Source organism: Artibeus jamaicensis, unplaced genomic scaffold, assembly GCF_021234435.1.
Source record: "Artibeus jamaicensis isolate MK-2021 breed Jamaican fruit bat unplaced genomic scaffold, CSHL_Jam_final scaffold_369, whole genome shotgun sequence".
Taxonomy (NCBI): domain Eukaryota; kingdom Metazoa; phylum Chordata; class Mammalia; order Chiroptera; family Phyllostomidae; genus Artibeus; species Artibeus jamaicensis.
In genome coordinates, this window is record NW_026522042.1 from 13,673,643 (window position 1) to 13,695,090 (window position 21,448).

The 21,448-nt window shown below is 48.0% G+C and overlaps 1 protein-coding gene across 2 annotated transcripts in view; it reads left to right on the forward strand.

Annotated features, from left to right (window-relative positions):
* Nucleotides 1-21,448, forward strand: part of MTMR12 (myotubularin related protein 12) — a 55,800-nt gene that overhangs the window by 20,141 nt on the left and 14,211 nt on the right. For both annotated transcript variants that reach the window (XM_053657317.1, XM_053657318.1), the window contains exons 3-10: nt 739-881; nt 1,827-1,899; nt 2,725-2,855; nt 4,326-4,419; nt 7,604-7,733; nt 14,115-14,190; nt 19,888-19,994; nt 20,671-20,795. In XM_053657317.1, the coding sequence (XP_053513292.1) occupies nt 739-881; nt 1,827-1,899; nt 2,725-2,855; nt 4,326-4,419; nt 7,604-7,733; nt 14,115-14,190; nt 19,888-19,994; nt 20,671-20,795 (879 nt within the window). The remainder of the gene's footprint in view (nt 1-738; nt 882-1,826; nt 1,900-2,724; nt 2,856-4,325; nt 4,420-7,603; nt 7,734-14,114; nt 14,191-19,887; nt 19,995-20,670; nt 20,796-21,448) is intronic.

A 21,448-nucleotide genomic window follows, 5' to 3' on the forward strand; every position in this document is an offset into this window, starting at 1 on the left:
ACGGCCAGGCCCGAGGCGCTGCTCTGTGGGAGGGAGCAGAGAGGGCTCGTCTGTCCCCACCACCTGGTCTTCTGACTGTGGAGAGGTTACTCCGTCTCCAGGAAGCGCGGCTTCGCCCGAGGGCTGGGTGCCTGCAGATGGGGCAGGAAAGGCGACCCGCCGAGAGGAAACAGTCTTTTCCCCCACGCAGACCTCTGGCCTCCCTTTTCCTCCCGCCCTTGTCTGCAGAGCCAGTGTCAGTGTGGTCACGTTGCAGCCTCAGCATCTGAGGAGGTGGCCAGGGAGACACCCCTCGCCCCTGAGCAGTTCCAGATGAGAAGTGGCCCACTCCCACCGGAGGCGGGCCTGAGACCTGCATTGCAGAGCGGGCCGGCGAGCCTTTCTGCCTTCGCCTATTTAGGGTATTGCTTCTATGGGGCATCCCTGGGGTCCAAGTAATAAAAACACTTGTAGCTGAGATCATTTCCCCCTCTTTGGAAACTTCTGTTACTCAGCGAGAAGATGGAGGGTGCTCCGTGGGAAGGTGTATCTGAGTCATTTATCTCATTTGCCAGCGGTCCCCACTCTACCTCATCTCCGACTTCAAGTCTGGCAGCGTCGCCCTGTTGGAAAGTGTGAGCTGAGTGCTGCATTGTGTTGTGTGTTGGTCCTCATGGGAGTGCCGCCCGGAGGCTCTCGCTGTTCGCATGCTGTGGGCTCCCTGAGGCTCTAAAGCGGGTTTGTTTTGGTTTCGCCCAGGTGAGCAGCTGCTTTGCGAAGCCAGCACCGTCCTGAAGTATGTCCAGGAAGATTCCTGTCAGCGTGGGATCTGTGGGAGACTCGTCTGTACAGACTTCAAGATCGCGTTCTTGGGCAGTGACGAGTCTGCACTGGAGAACGATGTACGTCTGAGCAGGCTTGGCTGAGTCTGGGGGAGCAGTGCCGCTGTGGCCCCGCTGTCCTGCACCCCAACACACACAAGCACAAAGGCCAAGTCTGCTCTCCGTCCTTCAGGGTCCCCTTCTAGTGCAGGACATTCTAGAACGTTCCTCCCATGCCTCCTGTCACTCTGGCTTGCATTTGCCTTCATAGAGCGACACTTCTTATTTTCCTCTGTGTTTCATTGCAGCGTATACCACTCATTGGAATGACATCTCCCCAAATACACTGGTTCCCCTGTTTTTTGTGTACTAAACTGTTCCTTAAATTTGGGAACTAAGTTCAGTTATGAAACTGATGCTGAATACAGTACTTGAATCCGGGTTACTCTGCACTGGGTGGTGGTGGTGTTGTAAGACTTGTCCTTGCTTCTGAAGAGTGAGCAGTGCAGTGAGGGGAGAACTGGCCACATCACTCGGAGGGCACCGCACATTAATGGAAACGCAGCCATCCCGGCCCACCCTTGCTTCTTAAACAGCAGCGCCCTTGCTGTCTCAGAGCGTGGTCTTCGGGCTGCTGGCCACCATAGCAGCTTGCTTCCCAGTCCTGTAAAAGGCAGCGTTACAGCCACTTGAGTCCCCGGGTGCTCTTCTTCCTCCGTGGCTGTCACTCTCCTACTTGCATTTGTGTGGAGAAGCCATAAGCTGCGCGCCACTCCCCAGCACCTCTGGAAGCGGTCGTGCGGGGCATGGGATGTTCGTCTAGGAGCAGCCGGGAATGGCGTGTCCTGCCTGGGTTCCGCCAGCCAGTGACCACAGCTTCCTCGCACCCTTCCCCGTCCCCCTCCCAGGCACGTGGCTGCGTTCCTGCTCTCCAGTGTGCACGTGGAGAATGGGGGTGTGCTCGGTCTGTGAGTGTGTAACAGTGCGTAGCAAGGAGTTACAGTTGTTCCCTTTTGAATCTTTTAGGAAACCCAATTTAAGAATAAGGTCATAGGAGAAAATGACATTACGCTCCACTGTGTCGATCAGATTTACGGAGGTGAGTGTCTCTTTTCCCCTGGGGTGTTGCAGGCTTTTGTAACTGATAATGTTTTTATGGTCTTTCATAGTTTACTAAAATTTCTCCTTATATTAATCTTGTTTACATCCATTTTATGGATGATAAAGTTGATATCTGAAGTGGCTTGTTGGTGGTCACTTAGCTGGAGGAGCGGGGACTTGAACTTAGAACCTTTTTTCCTGGTACTCCACGATGCCACTGTGGATTAGAGTTGATCACACATTTGCTGTCGGTGGTAGCTGCGTCGGTTTTACTTTGGAGGTGAATCCGATAAAGGTCTGTTGTACTGCGTTGGGTGTCTCTTCTGCCGTCAGGCGTCTGTCTGCTCTGCTCCTCTATTTTTGTAAAGAGGACTTTTCAGAAACCAGTCAGTGGTCATGCATGATGTTTCTAATGCCAGGAGGTGTTGCCTGGTCCCAACTCTGGGACAGGGACGGAGGTGGCAGGAGCGGCCCCTGGCCGTAAACTCGGAGTCCACTGTCCCTAGTTGTCCCCGCTCCATCCTTTGTCATCCCAGCTGTGGGAGCCGGTTTGTGCAGGTCAGTGGAGTCAGTTCTCCGGCAGCGGCCAGTCCTTTTCCGTCCAGTGCTTCCTGAGAGGAGCGCAGAGCCCGAGTGTCCTCCGAGAGCCGGGGCCCTGCACTGGGACTGGGCCTGGGGGACAGAGACTTAGAAGGAAGCACCGTACCTCTCGCTTCCGAGAGGTCTCCTTAGAAGTTAACAGTACACCTTTTTTCTTGAGGGTTAATTTGTTGACTTATAACATAATTTCCCTTCCTGACCTTATCATTTATCATATGTGCAGTGTTTGATGAGAAAAAAAAAACTCTCTTCGGACAATTGAAGAAGTACCCGGAGAAACTCATCATCCACTGCAAAGACCTCCGGGTCTTCCACTTCTGTCTGCGGTACACAAAGGAAGAGGAAGTCAAAAGGGTAACTAGTGACATGTGTTTTAGGTTTTATTTCCCATCGGGTTTTCCCCACTGACTTTAGCTTACACTGTATGTAGATTGAGGGGAGCCTTTTACTTTGAAAAGGTGGAATTGGTTGTGATCCCATATGCTTTGACTAGAATTGAGAGAAATTTGGTACAGCATGCCTGTGTATTATCTTGGTGCTTGCTACCTTTAATTCATCAGTCCCTAGTGTTCCTATTTCTGGAGCCTCTGAAGGGTGGCGGATGGAAAGGCAGGGTCAGCAGGCGGTCGGAGAGGGGGAAGGATGAAGCAGCCAGGAGCAGCCCTCCTGCCTTGCCCCTGGCAGCCTTGCCAAGAGCCAGCAGCAATGACTCCCCGGCTCCTGGATGAATGGGCTTATATCTGGGGAGCAGTGGGAGGGTGTGGAAGGAGCAGGAGGCACACAGGTCAGAGGGGCAAAACCGAGTCAGCAGACGAGCCTGTGCTTTTGGACACTTTAGAAAACTTAATCCGGAGCCCTGGCTGGTGTAGCTCAGTGGATTGAGCGAGGGCCTACGAACCAGGCAATCGCGGTTCGATTCCCAGTCAGGGCACATGCCTGGGTTGCAGGCCGGTTCCCAGCAGGGGACGCATGAAAGACAACCATACATTGATGTTTCTCTACCTCTCTCCTTCCCTTCCCCTCTAAAGATGAATAAATAAAATCTTAAAAAAAGAAAACTTAATCCGGTAGCCACAGCAAATTAAGATGCATAGCTGGGTGAACTGGCTGTAGTGGTCATTGTGACTTCGAAGGTTTCTCTTACTGAAGTTCTGAAGGTCCCAAACAGGCCACTCTCGTGATAAAGCACAGGGGGAAAGCAGGCGAGAGGCCAGTTCCTCTGTTGTCTTGGCTGCACTGACAGGCAAGTCCATGGTTTCCTTTCAGGTGGTGTGGAGGTCAGGTAGAGTGATGAACATGACCTCAGTTGTCTGTTCTGAGCAGAAGAGTGAGTGATGTAGGTGTGGAAAATTCCCAGAAACTGCATTTTGAACAATGGTCTTAGTCATCTGTCCAAACACACTTTGGTTTGGCACCTCAGACAAAAGCATAAAGGGTTGATTTCGTTTCTCATCTTCTAGAAGAAGGTCCTGCAGGCCGCAAATGGATCAGACGGTTCCGTTAGCATCTGGTATCAGCTGTGTGTCTCCGGTGGTAGACTTTTGGGGTGTCTGAATGTGGCACTCGAGGGGTTTTAGCACCTAGTTTTTGAGCAGCTAGACTATGCTTCACACATTTTCCCAGAAATCCCAAACTCTTGGGAAACCCGACAGAATGGTTGGCCTTCGTGCGTTTGTCACTCTTCTGAGAGGTGCCATCACAGGCGCAGGTCTCCAGGAGAGTTTTCTCCACTGCCCCTGGGAACGGGTTCACGGGGCTGAAAACTGGATGCCTCTGTGCTTACTGCCCAAACATGACTCTCTCTACTGCTTGGTTCTTTTCTAGATCGTCAGCGGCATAATTCATCACACCCTGGCTCCCAAACTGCTTAAGCGATTGTTTCTCTTTTCCTACGCAGCTGCTATACAAAACAGCACAGGTAAGTGTCTCCGGGTTGTGATTCGTGAGTAGGCAGACCTTCCAGTTTCTGCCTGAAACCAGCGGGAGAAAAGCCGGGCACTGAGCTGTCTCTCTGCTTCTCTAGCAATGGGTCCCCTTTGCTTGGGTGACACAGGTTTCTTTTAAAAAAAGTTTCTATTTTTGTTCCTGTGACCTTTGTTGCATTTTACTTATCTTTTCGGTTTGTTGTCTTTTTGTGAGGAGTTATTGGTTTGATTGTTTTGCATGAAAGGTGAGAGTTGTACTTGAGAGAACACATTGGGCGGGAAGCAGATGTTTTGCGGAAGAGCTTGAGAGGCAGTGTGTGCCCAGGAGCCGGAGGCCTGGGTTGAATCCCAAGTCCACCAGGGTCAGCTGTGTGGCCTTGAGCAAGTTACTTAAATTTCCTGCGTCACAGTTTCTTCATCTGTGAAATGAAGATAGTAATGATACCTGCCTCTCTGGGATATTGGGAAGATTAGATTAGGGAATATACATAAAGTACTTGGAAGAGTACATGGCCCGTAGTAAACCCTAAGGGTTTACAGTTAGCATTATTTGAAAAAAGAACACATCAGAAAACCAGCTTGGTTAGAAAACTTAGGATTGCAAATATTTTCCATTCAGTTCACTGAAAAAGAGAGCAGGCTTTCAGCTAAGAACCTCTGATCATCTGAAGTAGCTGGTAATGGTGCCTGCATTGCGCGTGTTTCTGCAGGGTCTGTCTGCTTCCTTCTCTAGGTCTCTCTCCTCTGTCGGATCCCTCGCTCTACCCATTACCCCCAACGGGAGGTTGGTGTTTGGGGGCGCTGTGTGCTGTGTGCTTTTCATCCGGGAAGTGGCATGTCAGTTTAAGGGCACGTGTCAGGCTTTCTGGAGTGCAGCGTTGCTTTATCTTGTGCAGCTCACTGAGTAAATGCGTGTCGAATGCTCGCTGTGGGTCAGGCTCTGGGGGTACGGAGGTGAGCAGGACTAAGCCCCTGCGCTCCGAGAGCATCACAGCAAGGCAGCCGAGTGACGGTTCCTCTGCTGGAAGAGGCCGTGGGAGCAGGAGGAGGAGGCGCCTGCCCATCCCGGGGCAGGAAGACGGGGCTGTCGGAGGGCGAAGGCTGTGCACGAGCCGGCAGGGAGGGCGTGGGAGTCTCCGGTGGGCACAGAGGCGTATTTTCAGCGGAGGCGGAGATAATCTGAGAGAGCAGGTTGCAGTTTGGGAACTGTGGGGATTTAGCGGCATGAATTTCGGGGCCTGCCCCACTTGAGGTCAGGTCCTTGCTCAGTTCTTAGTAGCTGTGTGGTCTTGGGGCCTCTGTTTCCTTGTTTTAAAAAATTATAGTGTTAACGCTTCCTTTAAAGTGTTGTGAAGGTTATAAATGATTAAACGTATGACCCAGAGGGTACAGTCAATAATTGAGGGTTAACAGAGAGTGTAACTGCATGTCATTGAGGACGTGTTATGTTCAGAGAATCATGCTGACGTAGGGTGTAGTTAGCACTGCCAGTAGGCCGAACCTAAATGGGTTTCTGAATTCAGGAAGCTCGTTTCTGTGAATGACAGATCTCTCTGCTGTGGGTAAGTGTACAGGTGCTGACTGGGTCCTGGCTCACAGCAGCTCCTTGCAGCGTGAGACACACTGTCGGCCACTGTCATGTGCATCAACACGTGTTGGTTACATTTGAAAAGCCCCTGTATTTTCTAGGAGTTCTGCTTTTTCCTCACATGATTCTTGATCCGGACCCAGCGTAGGACAGTTGCTCAGCCGGCCAACATGTCGGTCTGGGTTCGGAAGCCCTTCCCTTGACGGACCTGGCAGTTTCATTACCTTGTGGTGGCTTTTCGTGCCTCAGGGCCCAGCATGTGAGACAGCTGGTTGCTAGTTTAGTCCCACCCTTCTTTTCTCCTCTTAATCCCCAATTGTTGACAATTATGGTTACTGTAGATAATTCTGAACTGACCAGTTGGCTTTGTCACTGCGCAGGGGTTTGTAGTGCTGGCTGCATTGCAATCTGAACATCTTTAATTATTCTCAGACTTAATAATTCAGAGATGTGCTTTGGCTGAAAGGTCCTAAACGCTTACGTCCATAGGGATATTTTTTGCAGTTATTACTGTATAGACATTTTCTTTATAGCTGCCTAGGTTTTAATTCCAGTTCTGCCATTGCCTGGCTCTGTGATCTTGGGCAACTCATCTCCCCTTTCCATGCCACGTCCGTCAAATGGGGGAAATGGTACCACCTGACCTGTGGGGTTGTGAGGATTGAGTTCAACACACTCAGAACAGTGCCCAGCACACACGCAGTGGTATAAGGTCATATAAGCTTAACTACTGTCTTTATTTTATTGTTATTCTTATTATCATCCCTTGTAAAATGACCTGGTTTTATTAAAAAGAGTGGATGGAAGTTTTATCAATCACTTAATTTTTCCCAGAATGCTTGTTTTTTTAGATACGCAAAGGCTTGAACTAACCAACCTGTATAAATACCCAAAACTATTGTGGCGCATGTCACCCCCAGCAAGCAGTGGTGTGGCCTGGGAGAGGGTCCGGAACACGCCAGTGGGGCAGAGCAGTGCCCCTGGGCGTTTCCTTCTGGCAGGCGGTAGCAGGGCCGGGGCGGGGGTGGGGGCACCTGCGCGTGCTGCAGCCGTGGGCCCGCAGGCTCCGCCTTCCTGGAGGCTCTCCTGTGCTCGTGGCCTTCAGGAACCAGGCGTCACGCTGGGAACTCCACTTGCTGGCAGTGTGTCTTCCAACTGAAGGGGGATTCACACTCAGGAATCCTGCATGCTGTTCAGATGAGTTTGCCATCCTGTGCACTTGCTGGTGGGGCTAGAAATATTCTTGGAACGTTTGTGCTCAGCCCGTCCTTTAGCGCCTCTCAGGATCTTTTTATATTATAGAAATTATCTCAAGGTCAGATGACTGAAAATGGACCTATAATTACTTTTGCAAGGAGTGGAGCTAAAACAGCCCCTTTCCTCCTGTATAAAACAATAGAGCCTCAGTTATAATTTTGGATTAATGACAAAAAAGAGGAGCCAGGTTAGGAGTAAGTGGGGGACTCATCCTGCTTGGATGGAAATGGGTGCAGTAAAGGGGACCGGGGCCTGTGGACTCACTTGGACGTCGTTAAAAGACCAGGGCTTCATGACGAGGTTCTATTGTCCTTTTAAATTTATTTTGCTAGCCACCAATCCCAAGAGCCATACTGTGATGTTTGACACACTTGAGGACTGGTGTTGGGAGTTGGAGCGGACCCGAGGCAGCGTGAAGTACAAAGCAGTGAGTGTCAACGAAGGCTACAGAGTCTGCGAAAGGTGAGCTGTCTGTGTGCCTTAAAGCAGCAGGATGGAGAGTCCACTCACATGCCATACGTTTCACCCAGTTGAGCTACCCTGTGTTTTGTGCAACAATTACTGTAGTCAATTTTGTAACATTTTCATCATCCCCCAAAGAAACTTCATGCCCATTAGGAATCTCTCCCCATGTTCCCAGAACACCCCCAGCGCTAGGCAACCACTCGTCTAGTTTCTAGCTCTGTCAGTTTACCTCTTCTGGACATTTTCTAGAAAGGGAATCATACAATATGTGGTCTCGATGCCTGGCTTCTTTCATTCAGCGTAATGTTATGACATTGAGGCTCGTGCATGTTGTAGCACGTACCAGAACGTCATTCTTTTCTGTCACTGAAGGATACCGCACAGCATGGGTATTTGTATATACCATATATCTGTTCATCAGTCGATGGACATTGGGTTGTGTTCACTTTCTGGCCGTTAGTACTAATGCCCCGTCACACATTTGAGTACGAGGTTTTGTGTGGATGCACATTTTCATTTCTCGTAGGTAGATACCTAGGAGTGGAGTTGCTAGGCCATGTGGTTACTTTGCCTTTAACATTTGGACGAGTTGCCAGACTGTTTTCCACAGCAACTGCTCTGCTTAACATTCCCATCAGAAGGGTCCCCTTTCTCCACATTAGTTAAAGTATCCTTTAGAACATTCAGAAGTGGATTTGTGTTTCATTTCCCATTATGTATCTGTAATCTAAGTGTAAAAATGTTAGAGGCATTTCTGAATTTATTCTGTGTGTTTGCTTTCCTCTTACCAAACACTTTGTTTATTCATGCAGTAAAAATCTCTGAGTGCCTGCTCTGTGCTAAACAGTGTCCTAGCTACTCAAGGTCCAGCAGCAGCAGCAGAGTCTAAAAATGCTGCCCTCCCGGGGCTGTCTCTGCAGTGGGAGGCAGTGAGGATAGAGTAAGTGAGCACTTACCGTGTGTTAGAAGGTGGTAAGTGCTACAGAGAAAAGTAGATCGGGGAGGGGGTGGGGTGTGCTGGGGCTGTTGGTGGGGAGGGTTGGTCAGGCAGAGGCAGCGGCAGGAACCAAGGCCCTGAGGTGCATTCTCGTCCGGCTGTGTGAGGAGCAACTAGGAGCCCAGGGGCTGGAGAGGAGCGAGCAGGGGGGGGCGTGGTGGGAGGTGAGGTCGGGGAGAAGAGGGGCGGCTGGCTGGTGGCTGGCTGGGAGGCTTTCAGCGGAATTTATAGGTGAGTGAGGAGGAGTTTGAGCAGAAGCGTAATGTGTTCTGACCTACATTTTAAAGGTTGACTTTGCATAATTCTCTTTTAGAAACTTGAATCTTACCATTTTGGAACATAACGCCCCAGTGCTCTGTTAGCTGTTTCATAAAATTTGTACAGTAGTCTTCCTTTATCCATGGTTTTGCTTTCTGTAGTTTTAATCATCTGTGGTCAACTGCAGTCCTAAAACATTAAATGGGAAACTCCAGAAATAAACAGTTCACCAACGGGGTGCTGGTTGAGTAGCACGGTGAAGTCTTGTGCTGCTCCGCTGCGGCCCACCTGGGGTGGGTCACAGCGCCCTCTGTCCAGCACGCCCCTGCTGTGGACACACCTGCCCGCTTACTGCCACCTTGCTTGTCAGATTGAGTGTCGTGGGGTCACAGTGCTTGTGTTCAGGTAACCCTTATTTTACTCAAAAATGGCCATAAAAGATGGCCATAAAGTGCGAGAGCAGTGAGCTATGCGGCAGTTCAGGTCTGCCACAGCACAGCTGTGAAGAGCTTCCTTCCAGAGAGAAGGTGAATGCAGTACAGTGAGATATTTTGAGAGAGGGAAAAACCGTATTCACATACTTTTATTATAGTGTTTTGTTATAATTGTCCTATTTTACTAGTAAGTATTGTCATTCTCTTACTGTGCCGCATGTATAAATTAAGCTTCACCATAGGTGTGTGCGTGCGGGAACGAACACAGTGTGCTGTGTGGTGCTGTGTTTTGCCGTGTGTTGCCATGTGCTTCCATGTGCAGCGCGCACCCATAGTTTTGGCCCAAACTTTCAGGGCAAAAAATCTTTCATTTTAGTTTTGTAATTCAAATTTTATTTATATTTAGAAACAAAACCAATTATTGTATTTCAGGGTATTATTTTGCATATGGCTATCATTATTGCTTTCTAGAGTAATACTTTTAATATATAAGCATAAATAAAAGAATTAAAAACATTCACATAGGTAGAGAATTAGTACTACCCATGTGTAATGCACATCCTTATTTTTCCCTCAAAAATTTGGGCAAAAAAGTGTGCATTATACATGGCAAAATACAGCCTACAGGAGTCAGTACTGTCCGTGGTCTCAGGCATCCACTGGGGTTCGGAACAAATCCCTATGGTTAAGTGTGACCACTGTATTTTTGTAGAGCATTTTGAATTCGTGGTTCTGACAGCAGGTGAGTTTCGATGTCGACCAGTCTCAAACATTTATGGTTAACCTTCCAGTCACAGGGGAACTGGGGTGGCAGTGGGAGGGGCCTGCAGGGTGAGGGTTGTATCACACCCCCCAGCCCCCACTGAGCTCCTCCTCCCCTTTACAGTCACAAAGCTCGAAAAACCAAAGTTAGCACTACTCAGAAAGAGGGTGAAACCCCTGCTCCTTGGAGGCGGTAGTTCGTCAGGTGACATTGGGACTGACAGAAGGCAGTCCCACTCCCAGAACTGCTCGGAAAAGGGCTTGCTGCGTGCTGATGACATCCACTCGAGTTTGCATAGATGTCAGCACCTCGGAAATGCATCCGGTAGGGAAGGTAGCTCTGGGACACTGTTTTTGTTCATCGTTACAGGGCGTGGCAAAAGAGGTTTACAGTTTCTATGAAAAGTCATACAATAACTAATAGATATTAATACAAGAGTGAACTATTTCGTGTGCTTACAATTATTAACCCATTTTTGCTCCCCACTCTCTCCTCTGAACCAAGTGTAGTGCCTGGATTTATGAGGCACTTGAGAAATAGGAGGTGGGGCGCATAAATCAATGAAAGCCCATCGGTAGTCAGAGGGGACTCCAGTCACTCTGGATAAGAATAAAGAACTGAGCTTCTACATCACCCTCCTTTAAGGTGCGAGCTGGCTCTTCCTGTACCACAGTCTGTTCCTTCTCCTGACAAGCCTTTCTCCTGTCCCGCCTCCCTAGGAAGGTGTGAGAGGGCCTTACCACTGTAGGGTGTGAGGGGCAGAGGAACCTGCGAGTAGACCGACTGGCGCCATGGGTGGACGTCGCCGCTCTGGTGGTGTCGCCCCGTGGGTTCCCGCACCCTGACTTAAGGCTGTGCCCGAGCAGGTCATACAGCTTCCCGTGAATCAAGTCGTCCTGTGTTTGAAGGAGCTGTTTACTTTCTGTTCTAAACTCATCCTAATAACTAAAATGACTGCTGTCCCAGGAGGGAGGGTCATCGCAGAGACTCCATAGAGCCAGCTGCCTGTGGTTCCGTGGGGCAGGACAGGCGATCTCCCACCGCCCACGCTGGTGCAGAGCCGTCCATCTCTGCTGCCCCCTCCCTTCTGCCCGCCTGCCTGCCTTCCTTCCTTTTTTAAAAATATTTGTGTGAGTTTTGTTGAGCCAAACTGGCAACAGTTGTTGGGAAGCAAAAATCTCAATGGATTGAGAACATGCTCCCAGCCTTCTTTCTTGAGTGACTAGTACATATGCTGATCCACTTGATTCTGATAGTTTCTTCTCCCTTAGATGAGAGACATAAAAAATAAACTAGTTAACCAACACTGAAAGACATGCGAATGTTTTAAAGCAATATGACCCCACCCTGGCTTCGTAGAGCAAGCCTCCGGGGAAGGCGCTGGGAATCTGGCTTAAACAAACCCCAGGTACAGAGTCTCCTGTACAAGTGGAGAAACAGCCTCTGTAGGTTGCCATCTAGAACGCTGCTTCCTCTCACAGTTTCCTGTCTGGCTAAGTCTCCTGGGAGCTCATTCAAATGCAGACCTCAATTCTGTAAGGCTGGGCTTGGGCTTGAGAGCCTGCATTCCTTACGAGTAAGTATCCAGGTCATGCTATTGCATATGGTTTGAGGTATCTTAGCCTTGACCAGTGATTCCCAAACCTAGTTTTACGTCACAATATTACAGGAACTTTTTTCTTTTTAATTACCTTTAAGGTATTTCTCAAGGTAAATTTCAAGAGCGTAAAAGAAAAGCGAATATGATGAATTCCCTTTTCTCCATCACCCGGCCTCAACAATTACTAATGCATGGCTCCCTGGATTATTTTGAAAAAAATCCCAGAGCTCATCACATTTCATTCATGAATATTTCTGTTTACATCTCTAAGTATTCAGGACTCTTTATTTACTTTTAAGATTTTTATTCATTTCATTTTTAGAGAGAGGGGAGGGGAAGGAGAAAGAGCGGGAGAGAAACATTGATGTGAGAGAGAAACATGGATCCGTTGCCTCTCACACGCCCCCAACTGGCCCCTAACCTGCAACCCAGGCCTGTGCCCTGACCTGGAATCCAGCTGACAACCTTCCGCTTTGTGGGATGTCCCCAACCAACTGAGCCACACTGGTTGGGCAATGGCTCTTTTTTATAAGCATAACCATAAAACCATTATCAAAACTTTCAAGTTTAACATTAGCTCCTTAATATCATTCATTCCCAGTATTCAATTTTCCCTATTGTTTCATAAATTTTAAAACAATTTATCTTTCATCTTTTTACATGTTTTATCATTAATCAGGATCGAGCAAGATTTGATATTTTGCAATTGATAGGTTTTCGATGTTGCAATCTATAGATTCACTCACCACCATTTTCTTCTTATAATTTATTTGAAGAAAGCAGGCCATTTATCTGATAGTTTCCCAGAGTCTGGATTTTGATGAGCACATCCCCATGGTGATGCTTAAAATGTTGCTCCATGCCCCCTGACTTGATTTGGTCCACTTGCTTGATCACACTCAAATTCAGATCTTTTCCACTTGGAAAATTAATCTTTCCCATGACCTAATGTTGATATTTAAGAGCTTTACTTCACACATGCAGCGTGCAAACACCACCTGAGTAGTTTCGGTGTAGTTCTTACAACACAGGCACCTTCTTGTCTCGGTGAGGCTTTGCTTCAGGCTCTTTGAGTGAAAGATCCTCACCGCCTTGCAGTGGTCAAACCTGGGCGACCTTCTTATCAAAGAAACCTGCGTCAGCCAACTAGAGGTGCAGATGGTGGTGGGGTGGTGTCCCCGTGTATCCCTGACCTGTGCAGCTCTGAAAATCTGTCTGTCTGTCCCACGTCCCTTCTTAACAGGTGTGTTATTTTTACAACCTAAGTTTTCTCACGTGGAGACTGAAGTCATTACTCCTCGGGGTAAAGTCCCAGTCTCACTAAAGCTCACCAGTTGTGTAACCTGGGAAGGGCCTTGGTGGTGCTGTGCCTCAGTTTCTTTATCCGTCAAAGGGGAGTTCTAACAGTGCATGCCACGTAGTGATGTTGGGGAGTTTAAATGAATAATTCATATGAATAATTAGGACGGAGTCTGGCCTATATTCATAGTAACACTTAAGTGTTGTTAAATCACTTGATAAAATGGGCAGTGGCCGTATTAGTCTGACTGAGAGCAGCACAAGTACTTCCGTTGTCACTGTATGGTGACACAGATCACTCCCAGTTTTGGAATTCATATCCTTTTAGATGTCACATATCCCACTGCCCTCATTCTGTGGATGAGAGAACTGACCCAGAGAAGTGGAGAAATTTATCTGTAGTTGCCAGAATCAGAGGCATAGCTAGGATTTGAACTCAGATTCTCTTTTTTTTTAAAAATTTGTATCCACTATTTTTAAAATAATTTTTATTTAGTTATTTTTCAAGTACAGTTTTCTGTTTATTTCTCCCATCCCACCCCACCCCTCCCCCATGCACCCCACCTCCCTCCCATTTCTACCCCTCTTAGTTATTGTCCCTGTGTCCTTTATACTTGTTCCTCTAAATCCCTCCTCCCATTTTTTCCTCTTAAATTCCCTCCCCTCTCCCTTCTGGTCGCTTGTCCCCCTGTTCTCTATTTCAGTGTATTTGTTTTTATTCTGCTTGCTTGTCTGTTCTGTTGTTCAGCTTCCTGTTAAAGGTGAGATCATATGGTATTTGTCTTTCAACCCCTGGCCTATTTCACTCAGCATAATGCTTTCCAGTTCCATCCATGCTGTTGCAAAGGGTAGTATGAACTCAGACTCTCTTATTTGGCTGGAGAGAGTTCACCTGTGCTGGTCCTTAACAGGGTGATATGGTCCATTTCCTACCACTCCGCTTAGCTTCCTGCATTCATTAAAATTGAGCTTTCATGCTTGGTGAAGTTGCTCCACTACTGAAACTGATGGCCTCTCTTTCTTCCAGGTTGCCAGCATACTTTGTTGTCCCCACCCCTCTTCCTGAAGAGAATGTGTCACGCTTTCAGGGTCACGGCATACCAGTAAGTGCATCTGGAAACCCTAACAGCCTCGGGCTGCTGCACCGGCCCATCTTGGCGAATTGTTCTACTTAAATCCCTTGGCTTTGGGACTAAAGATTTTCTCCTTAGTCCAAGAGTATCCAAAAATATCTTGGAGACTCCCTGGAGAAGTCTCTTAGACACAGGCTCCTGGGGACAGGGTTCTGAGGTTTTCATGGATGCAGTGGCATTAGCAGAGACATCTTTGAAAAGCTTTCAGAGGATTACAGTCTGTCTGGTGTTGAAAGCCAGCCTGATTTAACACCTAAATAATTTTGAGGCTGACCATGCTAAGGGTAGTAGGGTTTAAGATTCTTTTCGGCCCTCACCATTAATCTTTGGGCGTGGCCGTGTTTTTTCCCAGAGAGGACAGAAAGAGCTTACTGAGTTTCACAGAATAGACTGGGATGGGAGCCATATTTAATGTGTCACTGATCAAAGAAAGCAAGACTCTGGCAGTTACTCCAGTTTCTAATGGGTGGTTGGGAGTTGCCAAGCCTGCAGGAATTCAGTGAGGAATGAGAGCTACAAATAAATGCTATGCTGTGCACATGGCTGGTTTGCCAGAGAGGTCACTCTGTATAGGAGGCGAGATGTGAAAGCAGGGTCACAAGCCCAGGAGCACATGCAGGCCAGGCAAGTAATGAGCGTGGCCCTTACAGTGAACCAGGGTGGCTTCCCTCTGTGGCAGCAGGTTTGTGCTCTGTGGGAATATGGGGCCAGTCTTGCCAGATTTCTCTGGAGAAGCCTCAGATACGGATTCTTATGTGAGTTTTCTTGATTTCTAAATGTATGCATTGAATCCAAAAGTTTAAAAACCAAGTCTTTGGGCCTGCGTTGGCTCATGTCCCCACTGGTTTGTAACTTTCAGTTTAGGGCAGTGGTTCTCACACTTCCTGGTCTCCAAACCTTTTACACTCTTAAAGATGATTGAGGATCTCAAAGAGTTTTTGTTATGGGGTTGTATCTACTGCTGTTTGCATATTAAAATTAAAACTGAAACACTTAAAATTGTCTTAGTGATAAACGCATAACCTGCTAATTAATGTAAATAACATATTTCTATGAAAAGTAACTATGTTGTCCAAAATTTGAAAAAACAGAATAGCACTGTTTTACACTTTTGAAAGTAGAAGACAGGTGGATACTTCTATATACTTCGTTCATTTAGTCTGTTGTGGTGTGTTGTTAGGCTTTGGATGAAGTACATGAAGAAAAGTCCAGCCTAACAGATATGTATTTGGGGAAAGAAGAACTATTTAATAGCCTTTTCCAATAATTGAGAATATTATTTTTTGATGGTACACCAAAAAACTGATCAGTAGTAGTTTGATAAAGGTTAATTGCAGTTAGGAATCTGAAGACATAATCAACAAATTTTTCATTCTCTGCTAAGTTAAAATCCATTGGTTTACCTTATACCTTGAATGGATTTCAAAACTCGAATAATTTTATAACATTATACATTGATCATCTGGAAAATATTGGTTCACTAGGTAATACAGATTGTCCAGACATTGACATTTCCTTACATAATATAAAAATCAAGCCCTGGCCAAGTAGCTCAGTTGGTTAGAGCAGTGTCCTGATATGCCGAGGTTGCGGGTTCAGTCCCCAGTCAGGGCACACACAAGAATCGACCAATGTCTCTCTCTCTCTCTCAAAATAGTAAAAAAAAATTTTTTAAATTACTTTCATTTATATCACTCCATCTCATCAGGAAAATCATTAAATATTGGGAAGCAGTCCAGCCAAAAGGGCAAAGACTAATTTTCCAAAATTCCAATTTTTACTTGAAAATTCAATTCTTATCTTTGGTGGCAATTTGTCAGGTGTTTTCCATGAAGTGATAGGCTCACTTTATTCATTTTTTTTAAAGAATGACCGCTAGTTACTAAAGTCTGAACAACCATAATTTGTTAGTCACTTATTTTTTCAATTCCATGAAAAAACAGTCGGCTCAGTTCTCAACTCAGCTACTACATGAGCTCTTTTTCCTTGAGGCAAATGTTGTGCTTTGGTGCTTACCTCCCATTTCATCACCCAGAATATTAAAAAGACACGTAGTGGTCAAGATTAATACAATTAGTAATTGTTAGTCCCTCAACAAGGGACCGTGAAGTGAAACCGAGCATGTTTTCTACACGTGTGCGGCAGTGGGGAATTCTGGGGCAGGCGGTGCCACCCACCACCCGGGCAGATGTCAACACAGTGGAAAGGACAGGTCACATCTCGGTATTCTTCTCAGGACACCCGAAAGGGTCTCAGGCTTCCCATCTTGGATCCGTAGACTACACTCTGAGAATCCCCGTTTCAGAACATGAAAACCAGGGTGTCGCCCTTCAGCCTTTTGGAGCTGCGTCTAGGAGAGGCGGGTGTGCTCTGTGGGAAGGAACAGAGATGAGTCGTCTCTGCAGGTGGCACGGGCTGCCTCCATCGCGTAGTCTGGAGCTTCGGTGCTCTGTGCTCTAGCCAGGCTCCGGGCGGAGAAGCAGGCGCCGTGCTAAGCCCTGAGTGAGGAGTCGGCAGCATGGCTGATAGGAACTGTAGGGAGGTGTTCCCACTGTATTAGGTCATCAGCCTTAATCGTGTGACCTGGAAGTCATTAGTGGAATTTATATGAATGAACGGCAGAAAAATATTACACAAGATGGACTTTGTACACTTATTCAGGGAACACAGAACTCTCGATAATGCATACGACGTAAAATTTACCACTAGTGACGTTAAGTATATTCACAGTCTTGTGCAGCTGTGACCACTGCCTAGTTCCAGAACATTCCTCATCTCCATGCCTTTTGCCTTTTCACCTGGTTGCCTTTCCTGCCTTCAGGTCCTCTTCAGGGAAGCCTCCATCGTTGGTAATTCCAGTCGTGCACTCGCTGCTGTTGTGGGGTCTTTGGCCTCCAGCCTGGAGGCTTTTTTTTTTTTGCTGTGGGGCTAATGAATGTGGCTGTAGATCACGTCCTCCGAAGAGCACCGCATACTTCATGGGGTGTGTGGACACTGTTAGCTCGTCTTGGTGGGGTCCTCGTTCAGCTCAGCCGTCTAGCCTGTTGTTCAGCTCCTTTGGGGGCCTGTGCCATTCTTCCCGGGGCTGCCGCAGACGTTTTTCATTCTCTTTCCATTCGCAGTTCTCTTCTGAACTCTCTTACTCTCAGAGACTAACTTCCCCACCCTGTAGTGGGATTGCGGACAGCAGCCAGGAGACCCCCTCACCCTCCTTCTTCCCACCCCCTGTTATCTCTCTCCTTCATCTCGAATCCAAACCTCTGCCTGGGCTCTTGCTCCCATCTGCCCTTCTGTCCGGAACCCGCGTCCGTCAGGCTGCCCGTCCCACGTGCGTCTTTCCACATGGTCCCCTCCTCTTGAAGACTTCCTCAGCTCTCCCCTAACCTGAAGAAGCCCTTCCTTAAGAGTAAAGCTACTGTGGTGTTCTCCTCCTTTGCTGCCAAACGGATTTAAAGAGTCTGAACCCATTTTCTCTGCTTGCTTCCCTACTGCCCTCCCTCTGCTGACTGGCCCCCCACAAAGCAGAGCCTGCGCGGCCCCAGTGCCCCTGCCGTCGCCACGGTTTGACACTGCTACACCCTCCCTCTGGTCTTTTAAGTTCCTGTCTTGGCTTCAGAAGCACTGTAGTGTCTTGGTTCTCTCACTTCCGTAATAGTTCTTTTCCTTACACTGCTTTCTAGCCGCCAGTTGTACATGTTCCCCTAACACTCTGTCTTTGGCTCTATTAGGAGAGACACTGTAAGATGTATGAGATAATGAATAATGTTCCCCCTTCCTTTTCTTAGGTAAACAGGATTAACAGTGATTCTTTTCTGTTGTCAAGTCTTTCACACTATGAACCCTGTGGCCCTTTCCCAGACAGAAATAGTACCTACTACAATAGGAGAGGACATGTGCTTTTGCTAAATTCCTGTGAGCAGTCTCTCTCTAACAGGAGTTTTGCTGGTTTCCTACTTTACTGTTTCAAAGGGAGGATAGTCAGGAATTGCCCCTCGGCTCCTCTGCTGAGCTGAGACAGTTACTTACGGTTGTGCCTCAAATGGAAAACGGGCCATGGTTTTGATACGGCCAAGAACCAGCCTTTCTGTTCCAGGAAAGGAGATTAAAGGGTTAAAATCGCTCAGTTGCCTAGACCCTGTCACGCAGTCATGGTAAAGAGCATCTCCCCCTTAATCAGAATGAACTGTGCCAAGTAGGGGCGCAGGACCGCTCAGGCATTCGGGATGTTGCGCCTTTGGCAGAGAACTGGAGCCGTGGTGGTTTCTGCACGCTGCTCCGCGTAACCTTGGAAGAGGGACTAGAGGACAGCAGAGAGCCCTTTGGGCTGTCTCAGTGTTCTAACGCTCTGCCTTGCTGTGAATCCTGAAGAACCACAGTACCGGCAGTTTTGTGTCCCTTTGCTTTACTTCTCATGTGGGCTCATGTCTCTTCCACGTGAGCTGGGAGTCAGCTCCCGTGCCCAGAGCTCAGTCCTGCCTTCCTCTCCCAAGCTCAGAACCCTCAGCTTAGGTGCCTCCTGAATGTCGGTGCACGGATGTCCTACTGGCACTGGACGCCCAATATGCCGAACACTGATTGTGCCGCTGTGTCACCTTCCCCCGGAGCCCCAAACTGGTTCCTCTCTATTAGATTTTTCTAAGTGTAGTGCATAGTATCCCGTGGATTGACCTGATCTCTGGTCTCCCGGCCCCGGCTGCTGCTAACATATTCAAAGTATTGTTTGTACATCGCAGAAGAACAGCAACAAGGTGCCCCTCTAGGCTGCTAGAATCCTGTAGGTTTACCTTTGAGCCAGGGCCCGACGGCTTGGTCAGCAGAATGGGGACTGAGCTTTCGCCACTCTCGAACCCTTAGCCAGGCCGTTATACCAGGCACAAAGCCCATGGATGGACTTGAGTGCCCCAACCAGCCTCGCCGTCTCCTCCACTCCAGGCTCTGCTGGGCAGATTACTTTGCCCCAGGATCAGTTCTGATCTTTTGTTCCTCCAAACAGAGCAAACACAAAAATGCCCACTGTATCCAGAAAAACACCGGAACCTTTCACTTGGGATCTTCACATGAGTTCTTCCTCCTTTGCCCTCCCTTTGTTGTTCCTTGAAATTCTCGTCCGCTGCGGTTTAGCACATTCTGCTTCATCAGACTGCTAAGCGCCTTTCCCTTTTAGGGCGTCAGCTCCTTGAACATAGACACAGTGCCTTCGTCCCCTTCGCACCCTCTCACAACCTAATTCAGTGCCGTGCAGGCAGAGGGCGCCCTTTGAGTCAGACTGTGGCAGCCGGTCTCTGAGCCTCGGTTTCTGGTTGGTAATGGGGCTAATAATCACGCCTGTCTTAGAGTGGGAATTAAATGAGCTAATTCATGTAAAATTATGACATGATAAGGCAGCACTCCAGCGATAGCCGCTACCCCAATAGTAATACTATTGTTATCTGCACCCACGTTCCCAGCACTAGAGAGCGTGTCTACCTAGACCTGTTTTGTTTTTTAAGACTAAATCAATCTTCATTGTAACTGTTGCTTAGCTTAGCAAAGTTTAATGTATCCAGCCACTTCACATTGAACTTATAAATTTCCCTGTATCAATTTAAGTGGTAAGCTCACCTGTTCCCTGTTGGGTTGTGTATATTATATTTGGAAATTTATCTCTCTCTGCATATCTCTCTGCAGATATGGTGTTGGTCCTACCACAATGGATGTGCCCTTTTGAAAATGTCAGCCCTACCCAAAGAACAGGATGACAGCGTTTTACAGCTGCAGAAGAGCTTCTTGGATGGGTCAGTGCTGTTCAGCATTTTGTTATCGCCCAGCTGTGTTCTTACTTTCTGAGAAGCAGGGAATAGCTCTTGGTAGTATGTCCATTTCTGTTCACCTCTAATAGCTTAGTGCTTGGGATGCAACTAAGAGTGGTTGCTTTTAGCTGCTTCCGAAGGCGTGTGACGTAGTCACCAGGAGTGGAGCTGCACTGTCTCTAGAGACGCACACCGATGCATTTGGGGGCGCGTGGCGAGATAGCTGTAGTGTTACCCACTGTCCACCTGTGCCGTGGTGCGTGCCACTGCGCTGCTCTTTCCGACTTTTCCGCATGCTTGAAAATTTTCAAAATGAAAAAAAACCCCAAGTGCATGAATGAAAAACCCAAAATGCATGAATGAAAAACATTATGGAGTTAAATTGCTTGAGGTCAAGTCAAGGTGCGATCCGTTTATAAACTGCATAGGCTCGGGCCAGGAAGGCTCTCCACACACCTCCACTTCCACGTGCGCTGGCTGTCGCCGGTGGGCCTGTCGCCGGTGGGCCGGTGGGGCGTACGTCATGGGAGAGGGTTCAGTGGGAGGGCGTTTGCAAAGCTCTGCACACAGATCTTGCCATGTAGTAAGTGCTCAGGAGAAATAAGCTATTCCTAGTTCACATCTGCCCTTGTAATCTCTCTCATTACTTTTTGATGCCTAGAATTTACAGGATCATCCACAGGCCACCCTATGAAATTGTCAAAACCGAAGACCTATCGAGCAACTTCGTGTCCCTGCAGGATATCCAGACTGCATACGCGAAGTTTAAACAGCTGTTTCTGATAGGTGAGGAGAAGGCCAAGTTAAATGGGGAAGGACACACTGTGTGGCCCCAGTGGAAGTCGGGGCCTTTCCCTGGGCTCCGCGTGGTGGTGCGCAGAGGTCATGCGGTGGAGGGGCTGGCAGCCAGGGGGCGGCGGCCTGTGCCGTGCTCCCCTCCATTTTCCTTCAGGCTCTTCCCCTTCCTAGGGCAGGGAGCACAGAGCCACGCATTCCCTTCTCTCCTTTCCTCAGCACATCGATGCCCAGTGGTGAGCGTTGGCGCTTCTCTGGGTGAGAGTGGTGGGACTGTGCAGTACCGGTGCTCGCGGGCTGGCTTGACGGGCGCACCAGGGGAGTGATTGGTGTGGTGTTCTTAGTGCCGTGTTGAAGGGGCGCACTCCGCCCACCCAAGTGGAATGGTTTTACTTTTTGTCTGATGGGATGTACACACACACACACACACACACACACACACACACACACACACACAGGTATCTCTAGGTATATGTGTATATATATCAGTGTGAAAATTTTCAGTTACTCAGAAATGTGCAAAGCAGAAAGTGAGATATGCCCGTCCCAGCCACTCTCAGTTCCCTGCCTAGGCTGCCCACTGTGAACAGTTTAGAACTTGAATCATATTTAATCGAGCTCAGTTGGCTATTAATTCTTTTTAT